Genomic DNA, 26,801 nt, shown 5'->3' with positions numbered 1-26,801 from the left:
TAAAGACACCACAAACAAAGAAAATTACAGACCTATACCCCTCATGAACTTAGATGCAAAAATCCTGAACAAAATTCTAGCCAATAGAATTCAACAACATATCAAAAAATAATTTACCATGACCAAGTGGAATTCATGCCAGGTATGCAGGGATGGTTTAACATTAGAAAAACAATCAATGTAATCCATCACATAAATAAAAGACTAGAACCACATGGTGTTATCAATTGATGCAGAAAAGGCATTTGACAAAATTGAACACCGATTCATGATAAAAACTCTCAGCAAAATGGGAATAAAAGGAAAATTCCTCAACATAATAAAAGGCATTTATACAAAGCCAACAGCCAACATCATCCTAGATGGAGAGTCTAAAAGAATTCCTCTTGAGAACAGGAGCCAGACAAGGATGCCCTTTATCAACACTCTTATTCAACATTGTGCTAGAAGTCCTAGCCAGAGCAATTAAGCTAGAAAAAGAAATAAAGGGCATCCAAATTGGTAGGGAAGAAGTAAAAGTATCTCTATTTGCAGATGATATGATCTTATACATAGAAAACTCTAAAGAACCCAAAAGAAAACTACTGGGACTAATAGAAGAGTTCAGCAGAGTATCAGGATACAAGATAAACATACAAAAATCAGTTAGATTCCTCTACATCAACAAAGGGAACTTCGAAGACGTAATTATCAAATCAATACCGTTTACAAAAGCCCCCAAGAAGATAAAATACTTAGGAATAAATCTAACCAGAGATGTAAAAGACCTATCAAAGAAAAGTACAAGACACTACTGCAAGAAACCAAAAGAGACCTACATAAGTGGAAAAACATACCTTGCTCATGGATAGGAAGACTCAACATTGTGAAAATGTCTCTTCTACCCAAAGGAGCTATAGATACAATGAAATCTCAATCCAAATTCCAGCAACATTTTTTGAGGAGTTGGAGAAACAAATCACCAAATTCATACGGAAAGGGAAGAGACCCCAGATAAGTAAAGCATTACTGAAAAAGAAGAACAAAGTGGGAGGCCTCATCCTACCTGATTTAAGAACTTATTATACTGCCGCGGTAGTCAAAACAACCTGGTACTGGTACAACAACAGATACATAGACAAATGGAACAGAATTGAGAATCCAGACATAAATGCATCCACTTACGAGCAGCTGATATTTGACAAAGGCCCAAGGTCAGTTAAATGAGGAAAAGACAGTCTTTTTAACAAATGGTGCTGGCATAACTGGATATCCATCTGCAAAAAAATGAAACAAGATTCATACCTCACACCATGCACAAAAACTAACTCAAAATGGATCAAAGACCTAAATATAAAACCTAAAACAATAAAGATCATGGACTAAAAAATAGGGACAATGCTAGGAGCCCTAATACATGGCATAAATAGTATGTGAAACATTACTAACAATGCACAAACACCAGAGGAGAAACTAGATAACAGAGAGCTCCTAAAAATCACACACTTATGCTCATCTGAAGACTTCACCAAAACAGTAAAAAGACAACCTACAGATTGGGAAAAAATGTTTGGCTACGACATCCGATCAGCACCTAATCTCTGAAATCTACAAGATACTGCAAAACCTCAACAACAAAAAACCCAATTAAAAAATGGGTAAAGGATATAAACAGACACTTCACCAAAGAAGACATTCAGGTGGCTAACAGATACATGAGGAAATGCTTACGATCATTAGCCTTTAGAGAAATGCAAATCAAAACTACAATGAGATACCATCTCACCCCAACGAGGCTTGTCATTAATCCAAAAATCACAAAATAATAAATGTTAGGGGGGTTGTGGAGGGACTGGAACACTTATACACTGCTGGTGGGAATGTAAAATGCTACAACCACTTTGGAAATCACTTTGGTGCTTCCTTAAAAAGCTAGAAGTAGAACTACAATTCAGCAATCCCAGGCCTGGAAATATATCCTAGAGAAATAAGAACATTCACAAGAATAGATATATGCACACCCATGTTCATTGCAGCACTGTTTACAATAGCAAAATGATGGAGACAACCAAAGTGCCCATCAATGAAGGAATGGAAAATCAAATCACGGTATATTCACACAATGGAATACTAAGCAACGATAAAGAACAATGAAGTCTTGGAGGGTTCTGTATATTAATCTTTTGTATTCTGCATCCGGTAATTCCAGGAAGGCACTTTCATCTAGAAGATCCCTTGATTGTTTTGAGAGCTTGTTGAAGCGATCATGGTCTGTTTCTTTATGTGATTTGATATTGACTGCTGTCTCCGAGCCATCTATAAGTTATTATATTAGTTTGTTTTTTTTTTACTGTATCCTAACTTCTTGCTATGTTTTGTTTTGATATGCCCAAATGGGTTGCTTGAGTGAGCTACCCTGATTATTTTCACTTTTGAAGCTCTGATGTCCTGTCCCCAGATGGCTAGAGCTGTTATCAGGTATATCAGTCTAGGAGTCCATTCACTTTTCTTGTATGAATTCAGCTCAGGTGTCCAGGTAGCTGGTCATCAAGTGTGTGGTACAGGCTCCGTTCTACAGTCTTAGAGGGGCAGGGGTGATTGGTGTAGGTACCAGTATCTGGTTGCATCAGGGGATCATGCTCTGAACAAGGAAGGGGGCTGAGAATCGTCCCCCAAGTGTCTTTGAGGAAAGCGTGTCCTTCTTCCCTAGAGCGTACAGGTGGGTTGGTTCTGCAAATGGACCATGGGCCCCCAATACTTTTGGTTGTAAGGACTGGAAGGTACCAGTTATCCTTGGACTCCTGTCGTGGGTGGCTGGGTGACCTGAGTGGAGCCACCAGTCCTTAGGCCCCTGATGTGGGTAGGTGAGAACCCTGTTTAATCGGCAAAGTGGTATCAAACATCAAACACCCACCTCTCCACCACACAGCTGAAACAGTTGCAGTCTTCCAACAAAGGTCTATTCTCTCGAAATAGGCCCACACAGGTCCATGCAGGGGGGAAAGGTATTCAGAATCCATGGACAGTTTATGCTTGGACAGGAGCTGCTTCTGTCCTGAGCTCCCCCAGTTAGCAGAGCTGGCAAATTATTTTTTTTCCCAATTGTGAACTTATTCCTTCTCCAAAGCTGGGAGAATGGCTCCTGGCATTTAACTGGGCCTAACTCAGGCCCAGGAAAATCAACAGCCTCTGAAGTCGGCTTGCGGGTGGGGGGTGCAGTAAAATATACAGAAGTACTTAGCTTTTGCCAAGAGCGCCACTCTTCTCTGGTTCTGGAGGTGTGAGCAGACTGTACGTCTGGCTGCTTCTTCCTGAGGAAACTGTGGCCAAATGCCACTAGCAGCCCACCGCAGCTGCTCCCAGGAATGGTGCCTGAGGGATCCCGGTAATTCAGGTCTGGCAGCTCCTCTCTGCTTCTGAACCGTCTCTCCTGCCCCCTGCTGCTCAGTCCATTTCTAAATTTGCCTTTAATGTTCAGAGCTGCTAGCTTGTCATAAATATAATCATCTCACTTGATTTTTCGGGCCTTCGTTGTAAGAGGGATTGCCGGGAGCATCTGGCTATTCTGCCATTTTGGCCCCACCTCTAGAAATGGTTTTATTTGGCCTCTCCATATCTTTTTAGGATATTCCAAATCACAACCATTCTGTCTGGTTTCTGAACCACGTATGTGATCTATAAACTAACTGAACCAACCACCATTGAGTTGATTCCAACTCTTGGTAACCCTGTATGCTTCAGAGTAGAACTGTGCTCTACTGAGTTTTCAATGGCTGAATTTTTAGAAGTAGATCACCATACTTTTCTTCTGAAACATATCTGGAGGGATTTGAACCATCAATCTTCAGGTTAATAGCTGAGCCCTTAGTCATCTGCACCACACAGAGACTCCTATTTGGTCTGTAATATCTTATAATTTTACAAAATTTTTCAAATTATATCTTATGTAGCTTTTTCTGCTCTTTTTAAAAAACATATTAATATATACACAATAAAATTCTGACACTCAGAGACTCAAGTAAAGTAGCATCTAAATAATTTAATTTTCTTGGACTTATTTATTGTGATCTTTATTTAAAAACTCTGGAGGCATTGTTTCAAGTCTCTTGTGGCTACTTGATAATACCCATAATTATTAAATTACATAAGTATCAAGAATTTACAAGGGTCTTATCCATTATTTTGCTTTAGCTCTACCTACATATGTGGGGATTGCTTCCCTTATTTAAAGAGAAGGAAACTAAGATCCAATGTGTATGCACTTGATTTGACCACACAGATGTGAGCAAGTGTTCTGAAGAGAAATTTCGTGTACCATTTTACATAACTGTGAAGTAACCTTAATCAGCTTGGCCAATGAGATGAGCTGAGATCCCTTAGACAAGACAAGGTCATCTGAGGCAAAATCGACCATACTTTAATAAGGCAGGTTAGACATACTGACGATACCATATTCTTTGAAGTATACTAGATACAGACCAAAAGCGCAGAAATAAAGCTCACATAGAGTGTATGTGATACGACCTGTATTTCTAGATTGGAGTACACTAACATGATAAACTCACTCTTCACTTATTGACATGGTTAGTTTCCAAAGACCAGGCTGTTATGTGAAAATCAGTATTATACAAAAATGGAGGATGACTATATCATTACGTAACCACCAAATTACATCATTATGTAACTGCCAAACTACTGAGAATCGTGGCCCAGTCAAGTTGACACATAAGATTAACCGTCACAGTCAGTGCTACTCTCACCTCGGAACGTGGTGTTCGTTACTGCCAGACATACATTGTTAACGCACAAAATACTCAGTAGATTTTTACTATTGTCGTAAATGTGAAATGTCAGATAAAAACAGATAAATGAAGACTTGGTGTATTTCTTTTATTTTCCAAATTAAAATGGGCTCAAACCTTTGACTGGCCTATCTAGAGCATGTCTTTCTTGAACCTCCATGATCAGAGAAGGCAGTACCATTTCGGCATTATAGTAATGTGAAATTTTCTTCTGCTCCCTGTGTTTCACTCTCTAATATTTTAGCCCCAAACAATGAGTGTATCTAAAAAATTATATCCAGAATTAGCTGTTGCCAAGGCCCTGCCTATCCCTACACCAGCCTACAAGGCTTTAGTGGGAATTGAATCTCCCAAAATGTATCATACTACTGCCTGTTCTCCTATGGCCCTTCCTTTTTTATTTTTTAGAATATAGAAATATAGAGGGGTGGGACACTACACACATCAGCTGTTCCACGGGAAAAAGACGTGACAGTCTGCTTCCATCAAGATTACAGCCTTGGAAACTATATAGGGCAGTTCTACCCTGTCCTGAATAGTTGCTATGAGTTGGAATCGACTCAGTGGCCATGGGTTTGTTTTTTCAGTTTGGGACACAACAGCATAGCACCTTGCCATGTAAAAGAGCATCACCAATACAACAAAGTTATTGCCTCGATTTTTCTGGCCAGTAGAGACCCTGAGTTTCAAACTGGGGTGTCCGAGGAGAAAATAAGTGCTACCGTACCTTCTTTTAGCTGAGTGGGATTGATCTTTTAATAAGATAGAGCATAGAATGGCTTCTATGTAAATAAACTGGTTATAGCTTGTCTGTTAATCTAATTTTCAGTGAACATGAGTTGTTTTTTTTTTTTTTTCAGTTCTCATAGTCATTTTGTACAAGTTGTGAGATTTTTGTATCACATTCTACCAGACAAATGATAGTTTAAATCAGAAGAGCCAATGCAAGTTTTTGAGTAGGAGAAGGAGATAGATTTGTCTTTCAGACAGATAAATCTCTTGGCAGGCTTGAAGATAGACTGAGAAGTGTTGGAAGCTCCTGGTGGGACATGAATTAAAAGCACGCAGTGAATTAGGGCTGTAGGAATAGAGAGAAGGGGATCTATTAGAGAGGTATTTTGGAAGCAACATTAGTAGGTTATGGGTTCCAAAGTGTCTTTGAGCTGCCTGTGGATATACAAATGGGAAAGTCCAGTAGGCAGTCTGAGATAGGTATTATAAATATCTCTTAGATATTCCTTCTCCACAAAAACTCATTGCACAGCCTCTAGTCTCACCCCTGAGTTCTTATATCTTGTTTTGTTTAGTGATGGCCATCAGAGAGGACACTGCCTTTTTACTGACAGTTGCAAATATTCCATGAATTGAAATATTGAGGTGTATGATAACATAGTTATTATTTACTTTAAATAATAATAAAAATTCTCTTTTAGAAAATTATGTCTGTCTCACTTTATTCCTAGAGGAATTTTAGACTGAATATTAGTATGTTGCATTCGTAGAGTGTTATATATTTTCCACTATCCAAAGCACAAACCTTCTAGATGCAAGAATACACATCAGTCAGGCTGCTGCAAATCCACAGGGTAGGAGATGTGCTAAAAGAGGCACCCCTTGCCCTTGGCCTCTTCTTTGTACCCCTCTTTTTCCTGAGCAGTGCAGTGGTTAAGTACTCAGCTGCTAACCAAAAGGTCAATGGTTTGAACCCATCAGCTGCTCTATGGGAAAAAAGTGTGATAGTCCGCTTCTATAAAGATTACAGCCTTAGAAACCTTATGGGACAGTTCTAGTCTGCCCTACAGGGTCACTGTGAGTGGGAATCTGCTTGGCAGCAGTGGTTAATTTCTGAGCACTTGCAGGACACCATCACAGGTCATATTTCTAGAGTGCTCACTACATTCCAAATATTGTTCTAAGCCCTTTGTATGCACTTTATCATATTTACTCCTCCCAACAAGCCTATGAGGGGGGCATTTCATTGTTCTGATTTACTGACGAGGAAATGGAGGCTTAAAGAATTTAAGTGAGTTGCTATACAGCCCCACAGCCAAGCTTGAACCCCACACTTAGATCCCAGAGCCCATGCTCTTAACCACTGCATTGTATTGCAGAAGCACATCACTTAGTCCGAGATTGATGGGATTCCTCCTTGTATTAAACAAAACTTAATGTCGTTTTTTTCCCTAAGTACGATGTTACTTTCTCTCTCTCTCTCTCTCTTTCTTATTTTGTTGTTCAAGTAGGAGAGATTGTAGGGTTCTTAAAATCTAAGAACCAGCTGCGGGGAAGTTCATAGGTTCCTGGAATTGATGGGACTGATTAAGGGGTGGGTGGAGATCGTGATCATGCACATAAAGTACCGGCAAGTGCTGGGGTCGTAGTAAAACCAGTTGCCATCAAGTCAATCCTAACTCATGGCGACCCCATGTGTTTCAGAGTGGAACTGTATTCCATAGGGTTTCAGCAGCTGATTTGGGGAAGTAGATCACCAGGCCTTTCTTCTGAGGCACGTCTAGGGGACTCAAACTTCCAACCTTTTGATTAGCAGCCAAGAGTGTTAACTGTTTGCACCCCCAGGGACTCCCTGGCTGATACTACAAGCACCAATAAATATTATCACTATTGCTATTGATATTATTATGAGATAAATTAATCACAATATATCTCTTACATATTGTATTTTCTTACATTTATTTAGCATCAAAAAGCCAAATCAAACACATTGCCAGTGAGTCGATTTCGACTCACTGAAAAAGTACTTTCATTCTGTTTTCTTATTCATATGTTATTTTGATGACAGCTAACAAAAACAATCTTGTAATTTGAGGAGAGAGAAATATAAAAAAAAAAAAAAAGAGGAGAGAGCAATATAGATGTATAAAAAAACAAGTCTCCTGACTCCAACGTCATTGATTTTTCCAAAGGTTCAACTTGTTGAATGCCAACAAAGCACACTGCGATTTCCGTTTGGTAACACTCAGCATTTCTAAGACCTTGTTAAGCACCTCCTTCCCAACCAAATTATTAACCATAGATCACGTCTTGTCTAAGACAGAGCTGTGTACACAACGCAGGGCTTGGTATATAGTAAAAAAAAGAAAAAAAATTTTGTTTTTCTTTTTTTTAGGACCTCAATAATTACTTGTTAAATGAACGAGTGAGCAAATTGTGAAGCCTTAATCAGTGTTTGAGAGCAAAGTGAATATCATTCTTATTACATAGAACTTATGCTCTAATTAAGTAAAAAAATAGTTGACATTAATCCAAAAAGTTAAGTAACAATGCATTATGTAAATAATACTTCAAGGCAGCAATTAGAAAGTAGTAATAAGGAACCAGATGGTGAATTACCAATGAAATAATTCTGTCAATAAAGTCAGAGAAATTAGAATTTAACCTGAGACAGAACTCAAGGATAGGATTTACGAAGGCAGGCAAGTGTTATAGTTCCTTTTACTTTATTTTTAAAATGACAAGAGTATTTCATGCTTGTTGTACCATGTATCATGTATGTAACATAAAAAAAAAAAATAAGATGTACAAAATAAAGACATATATAGAAAAAGCTAATGACCCCTCTTTTCTCTGTCACCATTGTCTTTCCTGACCTACTTCTCCCATGTAACTGTTGTTAATAGCTTGGGATTAACCCGTTTCTCTATATTTATTCTTCTTCTAAATCGAATCATATTATACATATTCTTCTCCTAGAGATTTTCTTTGCATAAATAATATGGAGCTCACTCCAGATCCAGACATCTTTCTCTAACTCATTATTTTAAGTTGCACCATAATGTTCTTCATCGTGTTATTTTTAAATAGATTTTATTTTAGTTTCAGGTTTACAGAAAAATTGAACAGAAAGTGCAGAGTTCCCAGACACGCCCCCACACACTGTATCTCCTATTATTGACATCTTGCATTCATGTGGTACATGAGCGTGTCATGCGTACATCAGTTGTTATAACTGATGAGCCAACGTTGATATGTTATTACTAACTGAAGTCCATACTTTACATTAGGGTTCATTCTTATTGCTGCAGGGTCTTACAGGTTTTGACAAATACATAATAGCATGTGCCCACCATTACAGTATTATACAGAGTAGTTTCATTGCCCTAAAAATGCCCTGTTCTCCACGTATTCATCCTTCCCCTCTCGTCCCTGAGCACCTGGCAACCACTGATATATTTACAGCCGCTACAGGGTCAAAAAAAGAAAAAATTTTTTTTTCTTTTCTTTATAGGGTCGCTATGAGTTGGAATCAACTTGACAGCAATGAGTTTGGTTTATAGTTTTCCCTTTTCCAGAAAGTCTTATAGTTGGAATCATGCAGTATGTGTATGCTTCAGGCTGGCTTCTTCCACTTAGTAATATCCATTTAAGGACCCTCTTCATGGTATTTTTACTCAGTTCCATGATGATAAACTTTCAGGTTATTTATGGTTTCTGTTCCTGCCACGACAAACAAGCATTCCTGCATATACATTTGTTCTTATTTTTACTACTGTGAAATAGGTTCCATAAGGTAAAATGGAGTATCTGGATTTTTTATTTTAATCATTACTGACAGATTTTCCAGAAAAGTTGTGCAATTTTCATTGTCAAGAGCAAAGGATGAGAACACCCACCTCTCTGCATCTATGGCATCTTTGGGTGCTATTAGTCTTTTTGAATTATTACTAAATCCTATGGGTGACATATGATGTAGACATTTATATATATATTTCTCTCACTAATAGGTTGGCTGTTTTTTCATCTGTTAATCCTTTTATTGTATTTTTGGACTATTCTATTTTTTTTCTTTCTGTAAAATAATTTGTAAGAGGCCTTGCGTATTAAGAATATGATTTTTTTTTTTTTGCCCAGTGCTCATTTTTTTTTCCTTGTCTACCATTTATTTGTTTATAAATATTATATTTTTGTATGGAATATTCTGCCATATATTTCTCCTAATGGTCATATATGTCTTTTATCTTATGATTTCTTGTTTCTTCTCTGAGAAGTCAATCCAATGGAGAGACAAGCACATACCTTTCAAAGGAGGCAGGAATTGAAATACATTTTGATGAGCAATGAATAAACAGGTTGGACAGGAATAGAAGGTTATGCAGGTCAATGGTTGAAAAAATCTCTGGAAAGTTGCATTGATGCCAACCTGTGAAAGTCCAAGTACTAGGCAAATTAGTTTGGACTTGATCTATAAACACAGAGGAACTGTTGGCATGTTTTGAATGGGGAAGTAGCATGAAGAAATTGTGATTTATAAAGATTATTTTGCAAGTTGATTTGGAAAAGTGATATTTAGATGCAATGAAATCAATATTTCAATAAATATTTATTAAGACAAAAGTATTCTAGACACTTGATATACATCAATGGATAAAACACCAAGCAGACCATTTAGAAAGATACAGGGATTAGAGCATGAGAACAGGAAGTAGTAAAATAATGGCAATAGGGATGGGAGAAGGTCCCTGGGTGGTGCAAATTGTTGGTGCTTGACTCCTAATCTAAAGGTTCATGGTTCAAATCCACCCATCAGCACCAAAGAGGAAATGCCTGGCATCCTTCTTCCATACAGTCAAGAAAATCCTAGGGAGCAGTTCTACTTTGCAACACCTGGGGCAGCCATGTGTCAGAATTGACAAAACAGCAATGAGTTGAGTTTTTCGTTTGTTTGTTCTTTTTAGGGATGAGAGAGAAAGAAAAGGATGAGTGTGAGAAAAATTAAGAATCAAGATGGAAGTGAGGAAGAGGGAGTAATCAAACTGATTTGAATATTGAGCCTGAGAAATCAGAGCATGGCAGAAATATTACGTGACATAGGAAAATTATGGAGTGAAGGGTAGCAGTGGAGACAGTGGTTTGGGTAGTTGCCTGGCCAGAGACCTCCCAGCAGAATCAGCCCTCCTGGGGAATGACATTTCTATCAATTACTAATTCATTTGACTGTATTGTCAAATGAATTAAGCTCAAATTTATCCATTTTATCTTTAAGGATGCTATTTATTTATTTTGAAAAGTTTTATTGAGCAAGCACCTATTGCATCTCAAACTCTGTGCCAAGTGCTAGGCACACAAAGAAAACAATATATTATCCCTGACCTGTCCCTTCCTCTATGACACAATGTGTTAGATGCTATCCAGTGCCAGGGAAGAATCGTTCAGGGAGTGATATTAATTCTCACTCTTGAAGAGGGAGATGGGGACCCGAAGAGCCTGTATTAGGGGAACCCTTGGTTGAGGAAGTGATATATGAGCTGGACTTATAAAGTATGTAGGAGTTTGACAGAAGATAAAAACCCACATAAATTTTTATTGGTGAGAATGCTTTAATAGCCTGTCTAAAATAATGCAACATTTATGTTTTACCTTGTTTCGTTTGCAAGGTACACTAGAGATGTACGTTCATTGAGGTGGAACCTCATTTACTTCTTTCTGATCAAGAATAAAGGAGAGTTTTGAGGTGTGGGCAGGTAGATTGAGTTGCTTCCTCATTTGTAATCTCATAACACCCATTCTTCCAGCGTCTTTCACAGGAATTATCAGCTTACATGCCCGTCTTCCCTTGAGACTGTGACCTCCTCATGGACTGGAACTTTATTCTCCTGATCAGTGTCTAGCAGTTGTATTAGTAAGGTGTTATGGTTTAAATGGTGTCCCCAAAAAAGGTATGTTGAAATCCTAACCTCCAGTACCTGTGAATGTGACCTTGTTTGGAAGTGGACCTTGAAGTTGTTATTAGTTAACATAAAGTCATAACCAGTATAAGGTGGATCCTAATCCTATAGAGTCACTATGAGTTGAAATCGACTCAACAGCAATGGGTTTGGTTTGGGTATAATCCAATATCAGTGATATCCTTACAAAAGAGGAAAACAGTCACAGAGGGACACACAGGGGGAAGACAGCCATGTGAAGATGTATCTACAATGTCAAGAAACATCTGGGACTACCAAAATATGGAAGGGACAAGGAAGGATTATTCCCAGAGTAGACAAAGTGAGGATGGCACTGCAATTCCCTGAATTCAGACTCCTAGCCTCCAAAACCGTAAGATAATAAATTTCCATTCTTATAAGTCACTTAGCTTATGGTATTTTGTTACGGAAGCCTCAGGAAACTAGTATATAAGGAAATTTGTGTTTGCAAGTGGAAGAAACCAAACTCGAATATAACTTAAACTGATGAGTCAAACAAACAGAGAAGAGAAGGTGAATTTACGGATGGATTCAGGCTCAGCTAGATTCAGATGCACAAGGAATGTGTTTAGGACTCAGTCTTCATACCTTGGTTCTACGTTCCTCTATAAATAATGAAACAAAACAAAAAACCCAAACCCACTGCCATTGAGCCAATTCCAACTCATAGTGACCCTATTGGACAGAATAGAACTGCCCCATAGAGTTTGCAAGGCGCGCTTGGTGGATTTGAACTGCCAACCTCTTGGTTAGCAGCCATAGCACTTAACCACTACACACAAGGGTTTCCTTTATAGTGACTGCGATTTAAAGCAGTTTCTCCCTTCCTGATAGCCAGATGTTACTTCAGCTCCTTCATGGATAGCCTATGTTCCCTGCAACCTCTGCAGAAAGGCCAGGTTTCCATTTTTGAGATTTATAACTGAAATCCTCAAACTGAGAATTATTGGCTTTTACTGGGTCACATCCCCATCACCGAACCAATTATCATACTGTGGATCAGGTCTGAACCATATGGATTGAGAGTAGGTGACTGTGGTTTCCTATAGAAAACTGTGAGTTTGTTACCAGAAACATAGGGAGTGGATACTGGGTCAGCAAAAGCAACAGGTGTCCGCTATAGCATTCAATATTTAGTGGGTCATTTAGGACACACTTGACCATTCATAATCTCACTTAGTTTTTAGGCAACTCGGCAAGATAAATGTCATCATCCCCATTTTCCAGGATATAAAACTGAAACAGTAAGGCTAGTTATCTAGTATACGATCCCAAACTTGTAAAAAAAAAACTCGCTGCCATTGAGTCGCTCGCAGCCCCATAGGGTTTCCAAGGACGTACTCTTTTTGGAAGCAGATTGCCCCATCTGCCTCCTGTGGAGCAGCCGCTGGGTTTGAACTGCCAACTTTTGGGTTAGCAGCTGCACTGCTGTTAATGGCAGATTTCGGATTTCCACCTAGCTTTGTGTGACTATAAAACAGCTATTCTGTTCATTGCACCAAGCTTCCAGAGTGAATTGGAATGAGTGTCCTGTCTGCTAAGAGATGTGTGATTCCTGAAGGCCGAGTCCCAGGGCAAATTGCATTTTCATTAAGAGCTGCTGTCTTCCATGTGGACTCCCTGAGTGGCGCAAACGCAAAACACTCGACTGCTAACTGAAAGGCTGGCTGTTTGAATCCACTGAGAGATGCCTCGGAAGAAAGGCCTGGCCTGGTGATCTATTTCTTAAAAATCACAGCCATTGAAAACCTTATGGAGTAGAGTTCTACTCTGAAACACCTGGGGTCACCATGCGTCAGAATCGACTCCGTGGCAACTGGTACACACGTCTTCCATGTAAGATTCTTCCTGGGAGAGTTTTCCTCCTTAAAGGCACACAGTTTCCTATGAACTTCCTTATTTTATAACCATATGCCTACCGTAGGACCCGAACACACACACATATATATTTAATTTTTATTGTGCTTTTTTTTTAAGTGAAAGTTTACAAATTAAGTCAGTCTCTCAAACAAAAACTTATATACACCTTGCTGCATACTCCCAATTGCCCTCCCCCTAATGAGACAACCTGCTCTCTCCCTCCACTCTCTCTTTTCGTGTCCATTTCGCCAGCTTATTACCACCCTACCCTCTCATCTCCCCTCCAGGCAGGAGATGCCAACATAGTCTCAAGTGTCCACCTGATCCAAGAAGCTCACTCCTCACCAGCATCCCTCTGCAACCCACTGTCCAGTCCAATCCCTGTCTGAGGAGTTGGCTTTGGGAATGGTTCCTGTCCTGGGCCAACAGAAGGTCTGGGGGCCATGACCTACGGGGTCCTTCTAGTCTCAGTCAGACTGTTAAGTCTGGTCTTTTTATGAGAATTTGGGGTCTGCATCCCACTGGTCTCCTGCTCCCTCAGGGGTTCTCTTTTGTGTTCCCTGTCAGGGCAGTCATCAGTTGTAGGCAGGCACCATCTAGCTCTTCTGGTCTCAGGATGATGTAGTCTCTGGTTTATGTAGCCCTTTCTGTCCCTTGGGCTTGTAATTACTTTGTGTCCTTGGTGTTCTTCATTCTCCTTTGATCCAGGTGGGTTGAGACCAACTGATGCATCTTAGATGGCCGCTTGCTAGCGTTTAAGGCTCCAGATGCCTCTCTCCAAGGTGGGATGCAGAATGTTTTTTTAATAGATTTTATTATGCCAGTTAACTTAGATGTCCCCTGACACCATGGTCCCCAAGCCCCACCCCTGCTACACTCGCCTTCGAAGCATTCAGTTTATTCTGGAAACTTCTTTGCTTTTGGTTTAGTCCAGTTGTGCTGACCTCACCTGTATTGTGTGTTGTCTTTCCCTTCACCTAAAGTAGTTCTTATCTACTATCTAATTAGTGGATACCCCTCTCCCACCCCCCTCCCTCCCCCATCTCGTAACCATCGAAGAATATTTTCTTCTCTGTTTAAACTATTTCTTGAGTTATAATAATGGTCTTATACAATATTTGTCCTTTTGCAACTGACTAATTTCACTCAGCATAATGCCTTCCAGATTCCTCCGTGTTATGAAATGTTTCGCAGGTTCATCACTGTTCTTTATCGATGTGTAGTATTCCATTGTGTGAATAAACCATAATTTATTTACCCATTCATCCGTTGATGGGCATCTTGGTTGCATCCATCTTTTTGCTATTGTAAACAGTGCTGCAATGAACATGGGTGTGCATATATCTGTTTGTGTAAAGGCTCTTATTTCTCTAGGATATATTCCAAGGAGTGGGATTGCTGGATCATACGGTAATTTTATTTCTAGCCTTTTAAGGAAGTGCCAAATTGATTTCCAAAGAGGTTGTACCATTTGACATTCCCATCAGCAGTGTATAAGTGTTCTAATCTCTCTGCAGCCTCTCCAGCATTTATTGTTTTGTGTTATTTGGATTAATGTCAGCCTTGTTGGAGTGAGATGGAATTTCATTATAGTTTTGATTTGCATTTCTCTAATGGCTAATGATCTTGAGCATTTCCTCATGTATCTTAGCTACCTGCAATGTCTTCTTTAGTGAAGTGTCTGTTCATATCTTTTGCCCATTTTTTAATTGGGTTATTTGTCTTTTTGCAGTTGAGTTTTTGCAGTATCATGTGGATTTTAGAGATCAGGCACTGATCAGAAATGTCATAACTAAAAGCTTTTTCCTAGTCTGTAGGTAATCTTTTTACTCTTTTGGTGAAGTCTTTAGATGAGCATAGGTGTTTGATTTTTAGGAGCTCCCAGTTATCTAGTTTTTCTTCTGCATTGTTAATAATGTTTTGTATGCTGTTTATGCCATGTATTAGGGCTCCTAACGTTGTCCCTATTTTTTCTTCCATGATCTTTCTCATTTTAGATTTTATATTTAGTTCTTTGATCTATTTTGAGCTCGTTTTTGTGCATGGAGGGAGGTATGGGTCTTATTTCATTTTTTTGCAGATGGATATCCAGTTATGGCAGCAAAATTTGTTAAAAAGACTGTCTTTTCCCCATTTAACTGTTTTAGGGCCTTTGTCAAATATCAGCTGCTCGTATGTGGATGGATTTATGTCTGGATTCTCAATTCTGTTACATTGGTCTATGTTCCTGTTGTTGTACCAGTACCAGGCAGTTTTGACTACTGTGACGGTACCAAATACATATATTTGAACACTTTAAATGTGTTAGGAAAAGTCTACATTGTTTAACATGAATGATTTATTTCACGGTCATTCAACATAACCATGTGGGCTAACGTTAGGGAAGAATTCAGAAAAATATATTAGAGGACACGCCCCTTAACTACCATCTACATATTTTCTCTCTTCATGGGAAGCATTAGAGGGAAATACGTGCTCACTGCTATTTATTGTTCTTAAGGAAGTTGGCCAAGCTCTAGTCTCCCTTTTCCACAGAAAAGCTGTATCACTGCTGTGAAGATGGCAAACTTATAAAGTCTACAAATCATTCTTCATTAGAAATCACGCTCACTTGCTTTTTATGCTTTTATTAAAAGAAAGAAGATATTGCCCCTCAGTGTCTCAAATGAGGGACGAGAACTATGATGAAATGTCACCATGGGCCTGTAGTTTCCCTACAGAGTATGTGCACTGCTACCTCTGGGGGCTGGCGAGGCAGCTTGAAGAGGCCTGTTTCGAGTTACAGATTACCTTCTCCTGTTGGCTCATTAACCCAGTGATCAGTGCCAGTTATAGGACCTAGGACCATTTGGATAGTTGAGGAATTGGGTCTTCTGGTAGTGGGCAGGAGCAGTACCGGTAATAGAGAACATTACTTGGCCCTGCATTTGACAGGGAAGAAAGACCATGAGAAATCATTTGCTTAGTTTCTTTCTCTACCTATAGTTTCTATTGAAAAGCTATTAACAGGAATCCAAGTACCATGTGTCTCAGCATGGAGTAATAGTTCCCAGTTTGAAAGATTCTAGAACAAGTAGATAATCTAATTATTTATAGCTTAAAAAATGGAGACTTTGAGAGGTTAAATGTCACACCTCAGTTCACAAAGCTGGTAAACAGTATAATGACTTGAACTCAGGATATGTCAGATTAGAGCTTCATCGATATACCACCCCACCTCCCCAGGAGCTAGGGTCTTCTTTAAATAGCAAATGGAGGTTTGTCTTCTTCTAACCTCTCTGTGGCAGCTCCTTGATCTATCAGTAACCCTTTCAGAAGAGAAAATGAAGTTATTTGTCACAATTTGCTTTCAGAGAACCTAGGCTTGCTCCTCTGAATTGCTGCTTTTCTAAGTGCTCACTTATCTTTTTTATTAAAAAAAAAAAAAGATTGCAGCACAGAGATACGGGTTCAAGATCACAGAAACTCTATGAAGGTGATTTTGACACTTACCAGCAGCCCATTAAAAAGCAAGATTGTGATAATATTATTATGCTTATATAGAAAAATGTCATTACTCTTTAGAGACATTCTCTGAAGTATTTAAAGAATATATGTCATGATGCCTGTAATTACTTTAAAAAAAAATTCAGCAAAAATAATAGATGAAGAAATGCCCAAAATGGTAATTGTTATATCTCAGTGGTTGGTATATATCTGTATCTTTAAATATGTGAAAGTTTTCAAAATTTTCATAGTAAAAAGTTTAAAACATATAACCTGTTGCCATGGAGTCAATTCCAACTCATAGCGACCCTATAGGACAGAGGAGAACTGCCCCATAGAGTTTCCAAGGAGCAGCTAGTGGATTCCAACTGCTGGCATTTTAGTTAACAGCTGAGCTCTTAACCGCTATGCCACCGGGGTTCTTTTAAAACGTAGTAAAATTAAAAGGTGAGTAGTGATTATAGCATAGAAATTGAAAAGAATGAAGATGAAGACAAGAATGGCAAGTGTGCTAACCACTTTTATACCTCCCTTCTGTTCTCATTAAAGCAAGAACAAATGACTTCACCGTGAGCCAGGCACCTGCTAGCCAGTTTTCATGCACTGTCTTCTTTAGTCCACAACAATTCTATGAGGTAGGGATTATTGCTTCTGTTTTGTGGATGAGGAAACTGAGACTCAGAGAAATGAAATGACTTGCTCGGGAGCATTCTTAACCAATGCAGTACACTCCCTTTACCTTGGGAAGAGCTGTGTGAGGAAGTGACTGAGCTGAAAGAATTCAAAACAGGTGAGGGAGATGGAGGCACAATAGGACTGGTTAACTGGACTAATGGGGAGAAGGCAAATAATAACAGATCCCAGGGAGGCCCAACAGCCTGGGTGATTTATTTCAGCAAAGTGATGACGTTGTGATAGGGTAAAAAGCAGGTACTGTGCGGTGGTCATGATATGACAATGCTAGTGTGTCTGCTGTATGTGAGAGGTCCAGGGGATAATCATGAAGGCTACTGAAATTCCAAGAACAAGAATGCAGTTAGAATAGATGGAAAAAAGGTATGAGTAAGGGGGAGGAGTTGTGGTTGTTGTTGTGTGCTATCAAGTCGATTTCACCTCAGCGTGATCCGATGTGACAGAGTAGAGCTGCCCCATAGAGCTTTCTAGGCTGTAATCTTTACAGGAGCTGATCACCAGGTCTTTTCTTCTGCAGAGCCTCTGGATGGGTTTGAACCGACAACCTTTCAGTTAGCATTAGAGCACTTAGCCATTCTGCCACCAAGGTTCCTTCATAAGTAGGAGTGGGAAGGATATATTTTAGGCAGGAGTTCTTTCCTTCTTAATAAAGCACACCATGCTGCTTATCCCACTCGATTTTAAGACTGATTGTGAGATTGCTAACAACTCCTCCCCACCCCGAATCCCCTCCCCCCCCAGCCTATAAAACTATTTAGCAGTGGAAAAAGCACAGCTTCCAGTGATTTTTCTTCAGCATTTCCAAAACCAAATCACCAATTTTTAATGACTTCCTCTGAGCATGGGGTGCTGACCTACGTTCAGTTATTTTATTTCAAACTGGAATTTAATTTTAAAAAAGTTTTTGCTTGTTGGGGAAAAAACTACCTAAGAAAGATTGGTCAACTGTGCTCTCTGCTGGAATTCAGCTGAAAAGATTATCACAGCAAGCAGCTGGCCTGGGGGAGCCCAGACAAATCATTTTTGTAAAATTGAAATTAATTCATTTAAGTTTTATAGCTTCTCATTTAATTTTCAAATGTAAGTGGCTATTTTTAAAGGAAGGAAAGGAAGTCTAAATTGCCCTACTAATCTGATGAAATATTGCCAAGAGGATAAAAGTGGACAACTGCAAGCCACGTAGAGGGGGCCTTTCCAAGGCCCCTTTGATACTTTCCTCTGTTCTCATTAAAGCAAGTCCCAAAGACCAAATGAACCTGGGACCGCAGCTGAAGGCAAGGGCGCAAGTTGTTTACTTCATCTCTGCCACTAGGCTGGAGTGCAGGCACACAGGTCAGAAGAAGAAGAATCCTATTTTCACTCTCCCAGGTCTCCCCCAGGAGCCACCAGGGAGCAGCAGATGGCTAAGTCACTCACCTGGCTGCCACCAGTTAGACACTTGCTTGAAAAAGAACAGGAAATCTCTAAGGAACGGGAAGAAAGGAGGAAAAATAATAACAGAGTTGATAATTAACAACTGGCTTTGTGATTTACAGAATGCTTTACATGTGTGCGTGCCTCTGATTCTGCCTACGTGAGAAGGACGTGCATTTTTAGTCTCCTTTTATAGCATTGTGATCCGAGACCCAGAAATGTAGAAACAGGAATTTCTTCCAGATCACACAGCTAGTTCAGAACATAGGTGTTATGGGTTAGATTGGACTCCCCACAAAATCCCTACCCCTGACCCCTGTACCTGTGAATGTAATCCTGTTTGGGAAGAGAATTTTCTTGGTTATGCTAATTAGGTCATACCTGAGTACGGTGGGTTCTATACCTAATCACTTCTTAATTATAAAAAAAGCAGCTTAGACACAGACACAAGCAGTCATGCACACTCACACACACACACACACACACACACAAATGGGGGTGAAGGGAAGACAGATACCATGTGAAGATCGCCAAAAAGCCAAAGAATACCCAGGACTACCAACAAGGAATGAATTAACACAGCCAAGACTCTGATTTATCCTCCAGAACTGTGAGAAAATAGATTTCTGTTCTTTAAAGCCACCCAATTGTGTATTTCTGTTACAGCAGCACTAGGAAACTAAGATTACGGGCTTTGAAAACAAATGCCAAAGTTCGAATCCTGACTTTATACTTGTGAGTTGTGTGACCCTGGGCAAGTTCCTTAACCTCTCTTTGCCCCCATTTCTTCATTTGTAAAATGTAGCTAAGATTAGTGCCCATCTCAAAGGTTGTTGTGGGGACCAAATGATAGGATATATGTCAAATACTAAGAGCAGTTCTAGTACTCAATAAATACTATGATTACATTTGTAAAATGTTTTATGGATCTCAAAGTATATGTAGTTCAACTATATTTACTAAGCACCAGGATCAGGCACAGTGCTAAGTAAGTTCTGGGGATGCAAGAATGAATAAATCATGGTTCCTGCCATTCAGAAGCTCACAGACAAGTGTAAGGGAGAGACACAGATCAATTGGTACATTCAGTGTAAAGTGATATTTTGAACAACAAAGGCAATTAGTGAGAAAATTTAGCCTAGCCTACCCACCAGGGTTTTCTAGCCTAGCCTGGGAGCATTAATAAGGTTTCCTGAAGGAAAATCATTTTCCTAATTTTACCTTTACTATGTTGCTGTTACTGTTGTTCGGGGCTGTGAAATAGATTCTGACTCGTAGTGACCCCATGTGACAGAGTAGAACTGTCCCATAGAGTTTTCTTGGCTGTAGCCTTTACAGAAGCAGATCACCAGGTATTTCTCCAGTGGAGCCGATGGGTAGTTTTCACCATCAACCTTTCAGTTAGCAGCCGAGCGCTTAAAGGTAAGGGCTCCTTACCTTTACCTTACCCTGTGAAAATGGTCCTATTTCATCCATTTTACAAATGAGTGACACAAGGCTCAGAAAAACTGAAGGCCTTCCTTGGGTCCCTCAGCTAGAGAGTGGCAAACCCAGGTCTGCATCATACTAAACTATCTCAATGATACATTCCCTATGAATTAAGTAATTGAAATAATAACCTTTTTTTTTTTTTTCCTTTTCACTGCCTTTGTTGTTTAAAAGGGAACAAAAACTACACTTCTTTCTGTGTCTTCTCTTTCTTCCCTGAAAAATTTGGCAAAAGGCCAAGTTTTCTGAAATTCACGGTCTGTTCAGAGTTATGGAAGCATTCACTGGAAGGGACAACTGTATACTGTTAGAGATCTGGAGTGGAAGAGACACGCGTGGTTCTGAATTCTAGTTCTATCACTCTCAAGCTCCATGACAATATGCAAGCAACTTAACCTCTTTGGGTCTCAGTTTTTTTGAGCAATAATAGCTTCCACCTCATTGAATTCCTGTTGATTATTACATGTCAAATCCTTAGCACAGTGCTTGGTGCACATTATAAGTGCTCAATAAACATTAACTATTGATTTCAGCTAGAAGGAACCAGGAAATGTCACCTAGTCCACCCACTTTATCCCTCTGGCCTGAGTACACAAATTATCTATGCATTCTTTTTTTTTTTAAACACCTTTACTGAGATATAGTTCATATACTATTTAAAGTGCCCAAGTCAATGATTTTTAGTATATTCAGATACATGCAATCACAGTCAATTTTAGAACATTTTTCATCATCTCAGAAAGGAGCCCTGTATCCTTTAGCTATCAGTCCCCTATTCCCTCAGCCAACTGTCCCCAAGCCCTAGGCAACCACTAATCTATTCTTTGTATATTGATTTCCTTGTTCTGGGCATTTTATATGAATGAAATCATATTTGTGGTCATTTGTGACTGGCTTCCTTCACTATCCATAATGTTTTCAGGATTCATCCATGTTGTAGCATATATCAGTACTCCATTCCTTCTTATGGGCAACTAATCTTCCACTGTATGACTATACTACATTTTATCAGTGTATCTGTTGATGGACATTTGGGTTGTTTCCACCTTTTGTTTATTATGAATAATGCTGCTATAAACATTCATGTACAAATTTTTGTGTGGACATATGTTTCCACTTCTTTTGGGTATATGCCTAGGAATGGAGTTGCTAGGTTATATGGTAACTTTGTTTTATACATTCTTTTTTGAAAGCCTTCCATAGAAGAAGATTCCATAGCTTCGCTTGTAAACCATTCCAATGGTTGACCAACCTCACAATCTGAAAAACCAACACTTAAAAATATTGCTCATGCTTTCATTTAAAATTTCAACATTCTGTTCTGTCTTAGTTATCTAGTGCTGCTGTAACAGAAATACCGAAAGTGGGTGACTTTAACAAACAGAAATTTATTTCTTCACAGTTTAGGAGGCTAGATATCAGAATTCAGGGTGCCAGTTATAGGGGAAGGCTCTCCCTCTCTCTCTGTCCACTCTGGGGGGAAGGTCTTTGTCTTTTTTCAGCTTCTATCCCTAGGTTCCTTGGCAACCTTGTGGTGTGTAACTTCCCCTCCATTTGTGCTCTTTTTTATCTCAAAAGAGATTGCTTTAAGACACACCCTATACTTCTATTGCCTCATTAACAGAAAAAGAAAACCCATTCCCAAACGGGATTATAACCACAGGTATAAATCCATTGCCATCGAGTCAATTCTGACTCATAGAGACAGTGTAGGGCAGGGTACAGTGACCTGTAGGAGCAGCTGGTGGATTTGAACTACTGAGCTTTTGGTTAGCTGCTGAGCTCCTAACCACTGTACCACCAGGGCTCCTTATGCCACCCAGGCACCTGGAAATAGTCACATTGGGCAAATTTGGTTTTGCTTCTACTTTGGAGAGCAGTCCTTGTAGATTCAGTGAATAGTAATCTTGTTTCCAGTTCTCGTATAGCCTAGTTTATTGTACCTAAAGAGTGCTTAACCACTGCACCACCAGGGCTCCAAACCACAGGTATAGGGGTTAGGATTTATGGTACTTATTTGTGGAGGATACAATTTAATCCCTAATATGCTCTCAGAAAAAAAAAAAAAAAAGAATTTGTAGCCATTTTTTTTTTTAAGGGTAAATAGATAAAAACCTCAACTTTCCTTTCCCAAACTGCCTAATCCCAGGACCTTCATTTTTCTCTTTAGAATTCTTTGTTTCTACTTTATTTCTCAGCTTAGATAGGACTCCTTCATTTTCTGAGATGGCAGTTATGATAATGTAGGTATCTGATCATAATATTGTGTATGTAGTGCTTGATATTTTCAAAGCACATCCACATACTTACATTGTTGATCCTAAAACAACTGTGAGAGATAGGGAGGGCAGGCATTTTCCCTTCTTTAAAGATGAGGAAACTGAAGCATGAAGGAAAGACTAACAACAGCCACCATTGCTGAGCATTTATTATGTTATTCATATTATTTTGTTTAATCTTCTTAAAACCCTCTGTTGTAGGTGTCATTACCTCCATTTTACAGGAGAGGAAAATGAGACTCAGAAGGAGAGCTAAAGTATCCAAGTTTCTCCTGCTAGTGAATGGTGGAGTTGGAACATAAATCCAGATCTGTTTTACTCCAAAGCCAATAACCTCAATCACTGACCTGTTGTAGACTTTTTCAAGCCATCTGTGGTTAACATTACATTTAAATCCAAGACTTCTGATTCACAGCCCAGGGTACCTTTCATTAAATCATCCATTCATTGTTGTGTGAGGTGTGGGAGCTAGAACCGCCTATGACTAAGCCAGTCTGTACACTGAACTGCTTTGCAGTTGTTCCCCACTCCTGTTGTTGTTAGGTACAGTAAAGTTGGCTCTACCATCCCTAGTCTCCTATTAAGAGCTGCCATATCTGCACCTACAGTTTTGGAGTTTCCAAGCATATAGTCAGGGGCTAATAATTATACATACATATATATTTGTCGTTAGTTGCCATTGAGTTGGCTCTGACCTATGGCAGCCCCACATACAACAGAACAAAATATTGCCCAGTACTATGCCATCTTCTTGATCACTGGTGTGCTCAACTCCATCGTTGAGGCCCCTGTGTATTTTGAGTGCCCTCCAATCTAGGGAGCTCATCTTCTAGCATTCTACTGGACAATATTCTGTTCTGATCCGCAGAATTTTCATTGACTAATTTTTAGAAGTAGATCACCAGGCATTTTTTCCTAGTCTGTCTTAGTCTGGAAAGTATACTGACACCTGTCCATCATGGGTGACCCTGCTGGTATTTGAAATACCACTGGCATAGCTTCCAGTATCGTAGCAATGTGCAAGCCACCACAGTATGACAAACTGACGGACAGGTGGTAGATATATATTTTTTATGTACACGATGCTCCCAGAACATTGCAGATTCTCCAGCAAGATTAAAGATTTGTCCAGTTAAACAAACTTCAATTTCATCATTGTCTTAGTTATCTAGTGCTGCTATAACAGAAATACCACAAATAGATGGCTTTAACAAAGAGAAATTTATCCTCACAGTGTAGGAGGCTAGAAGTCCAAATTCAAGGTGCCAGCTCCAGAGGAAGGCTTTCTCTCCCTGTTGGATGACAAGGGCCTTCCACCAGGGAAGGTCATTGTCATCAACTTTCCCCTGGTCTAGGAGCTTTTCAGCACAGGAACCCCAGGTCCAAAGGACATATGCTCCTGGCTCTGCTTTCTTGGTGGTATGAGGTCCCCTGTCTCTCTGCTTGCTTCTCTCTTTTGTAGCTCAAAAGAGATTGACTCAAGACACAACCTAATCTTGTAGATTGAGTCCTGCCTCATTAACATAACTGCCTCTAGTCCTGCCTCATTAACATCATAAAGGTTAGATTTACAACACAAAGGAAAATCATATTGCAAAATGGTGGACAGTCACCCAATACTGGGAATCATGGCCTAGCCAAGCTGACATACATTTTTAAGGGGACGCAGTTCAATCCATAGCAATCATCAAGGATATTTCTTTAAACATAGAGTTGGATGGGGAGAGAAGTAAAAGAGAAAAGATGCCAGAAACTTCTTTGTACCTGAGTTCTAGTCCACATAAGCTTACATACATACAGACTTACAGCTGATTTGGAAGGCAAGGACTGAGCTGGGGGATGTATTCCACCATGTTCACCACACCCTGGGGAGTATGTGCTTATATTACTATTTGATCTGCTTCACTCTCCCTCATTTTTTGTTTCAAAAGGAGATGATGGTGAAAAAGGAGATCCAGGAGAGGAGGGAAAGCATGGCAAGGTGGGACACGTGGGAGCAAAAGGTAGGTAAAATGAGATGAAATTTACATTGTAAGATCAGAATTGCTTGTCTTTCTCTCCTGACCTTTGCACAGGAGATTAGCAGCTTTCATAAAGGCCTCTGTCCCAGAGATGCATGAAATATGTTACAGACATGAATTAACTCACCACCTGAGAACTCCTATGAGACCACCTGTCAACAGGACTTGGACTCATTTCTCAAGCTGCATCCTTAGTGCTGGCTGGGGTGGGATACTCTGGGAACCCACTATGAGTTTTAGGAACACAACTGTGTTTATAGCCATGTCTCCTTCAAAAGCCACTGCTTAGCAACTCTGTTTTGGCTGGCCCAGAGCTTCAGGAGGAAGATAAAAAGGAACAGAAACAATACCCAGATCCACAGATTTCCTCACCTTTCCCCAAAGTCCTTTTATTTCTTTAACTCCCTTTTCTTATGCAGAGGAGTTGTACAGTGGGGTAAGTGCTGGGCTATTGAAGGTGTAGGAGCAAAGGAGATGAGAACAAAACAGAGGCTGTTTGGGAGTGTTTTACTCATGGAGCCAAGAGTAACCTCACCAAAACAGGGTTTCTGGAGTTTGATGTGTAAGCATGTGTCATTGAAGCACTTGAAATATTCCCTGCCATCTGCTACCAGGTCATTGCACTGGACCACTATTTTAAAATCTTGAGCATTTTAGAGGAAGAAAAGACTCACAGACTCTTGAGAGCTCAGTTTGACAGATGCTGACTTAAACTTTTCTTACTCTATGAACTTATATATCAATTGCAGAATTATTCTCACAAAAATATAGCTTTATAACTGGTGAATGTTTTCTCGATCATCATAGAAAATAGACAAAATTAACAATTTGGAGGAACTCAGTGATCTGCAATCGTATCTTTTGGGAGAATAACTGAGTGGGCTGATGGCTGATGTCCCTTGAGCACTAGGTATCATGATTGTATATTTCCTCCCCTGTTTACAAGTGAGTAACATCATCAAAACCTTATTTTAAAATAGGGAGGAAATAGAATCCCAAAGTGAAGCCAAAATGAACATAGAGGTGAGGAGTAGAACCAGAGTAGAGCACAAGAATCCTTCCACACAACCCCCCCATCTGACCTCTAGATTAAATGTCCCCTGCTGTTGTAATTCTAGAAATATTGCATCACTAAGGGTTTTAATATCATCATGTCCATGATTGTCATACTTACCCACATTTTAATTTTAATACATACATTATAATTTCATTAAAATGGGTAATTTATCACAGGATATAAGTCACAGGTAGCAGAATAGACTTTCTGGTATTTCCTTCAAATGAATATTATATATTAACCATACGTTTAAGAAGAAAGGAAACAAACAACAAACAAACAAACCCCAGGATATAAAGATGGCATGCTTTGCATTTCAGGAATTAAAGGAGAACTGGGTGATATAGGAGACCAGGGCAATATTGGCAAGACTGGACCAATTGGCAAGAAGGGTAAGCTGCATTTTACTATTCTCCAATATGAATTTAAAGCAAATTGAGCAGACACTCAATATTTTTTTAAGGTTTTTTAATCACAAAAATAATTTTTATTTCTTTTAAAATATGATTTCTCTCTTTTATTTTGACTGTTTCTTCCATATATAAGCACAGTGTCTCACATTCCAAAAAATAAAAGTGTCCAGCAAAATTAAACATAAACAAGGGATAGAATCCAGCATAAAATTCTAGTAGTCTTTATACTGAATTCTTTCCTGGTTGGCTACTAATCCTTGAGACAAAATGAGTGTCATGGACCATGAGGCATGTTCAGTAGTGGAAAACAATTATCCATAAAACACAAAGCAGACAGAGGACGGTATAATTTTCTTTCTTAATTTGAGTGGAGTAACTAAGAACTCTTCAAGTGTGATCTATTAACAGGATAAGAAACTTGAAGTATATGTGTACATATTCTTTTGTCTTCAAGTATGTCCTGATCCTTTGCACAATTACAAAGTCAATATTATAAAACATAGGTAGACTTCTCTTCATTATCTAAGCATTCCATCCCTACCCTTGTCTCATAAAGTCCTACAGTGGTAGCATAATTGCTTGCTTCTGATATACACTAATTCACGC

At 39.3% G+C, this 26,801-nt stretch overlaps 1 protein-coding gene across 1 annotated transcript in view; it reads left to right on the top strand.

The window, feature by feature from the left end:
* Positions 1 to 26,801, top strand: part of COLEC10 (collectin subfamily member 10) — a 52,224-nt gene that overhangs the window by 7,959 nt on the left and 17,464 nt on the right. The window contains exons 2-3 of the mRNA XM_049854284.1: positions 24,636 to 24,707; positions 26,103 to 26,174. Coding sequence (XP_049710241.1) covers positions 24,636 to 24,707; positions 26,103 to 26,174 — 144 coding nt within the window. The remainder of the gene's footprint in view (positions 1 to 24,635; positions 24,708 to 26,102; positions 26,175 to 26,801) is intronic.

Source organism: Elephas maximus, chromosome 15 (genome assembly GCF_024166365.1).
Source record: "Elephas maximus indicus isolate mEleMax1 chromosome 15, mEleMax1 primary haplotype, whole genome shotgun sequence".
Taxonomy (NCBI): domain Eukaryota; kingdom Metazoa; phylum Chordata; class Mammalia; order Proboscidea; family Elephantidae; genus Elephas; species Elephas maximus.
This window is presented reverse-complemented; position numbering and strand designations above follow the sequence as displayed.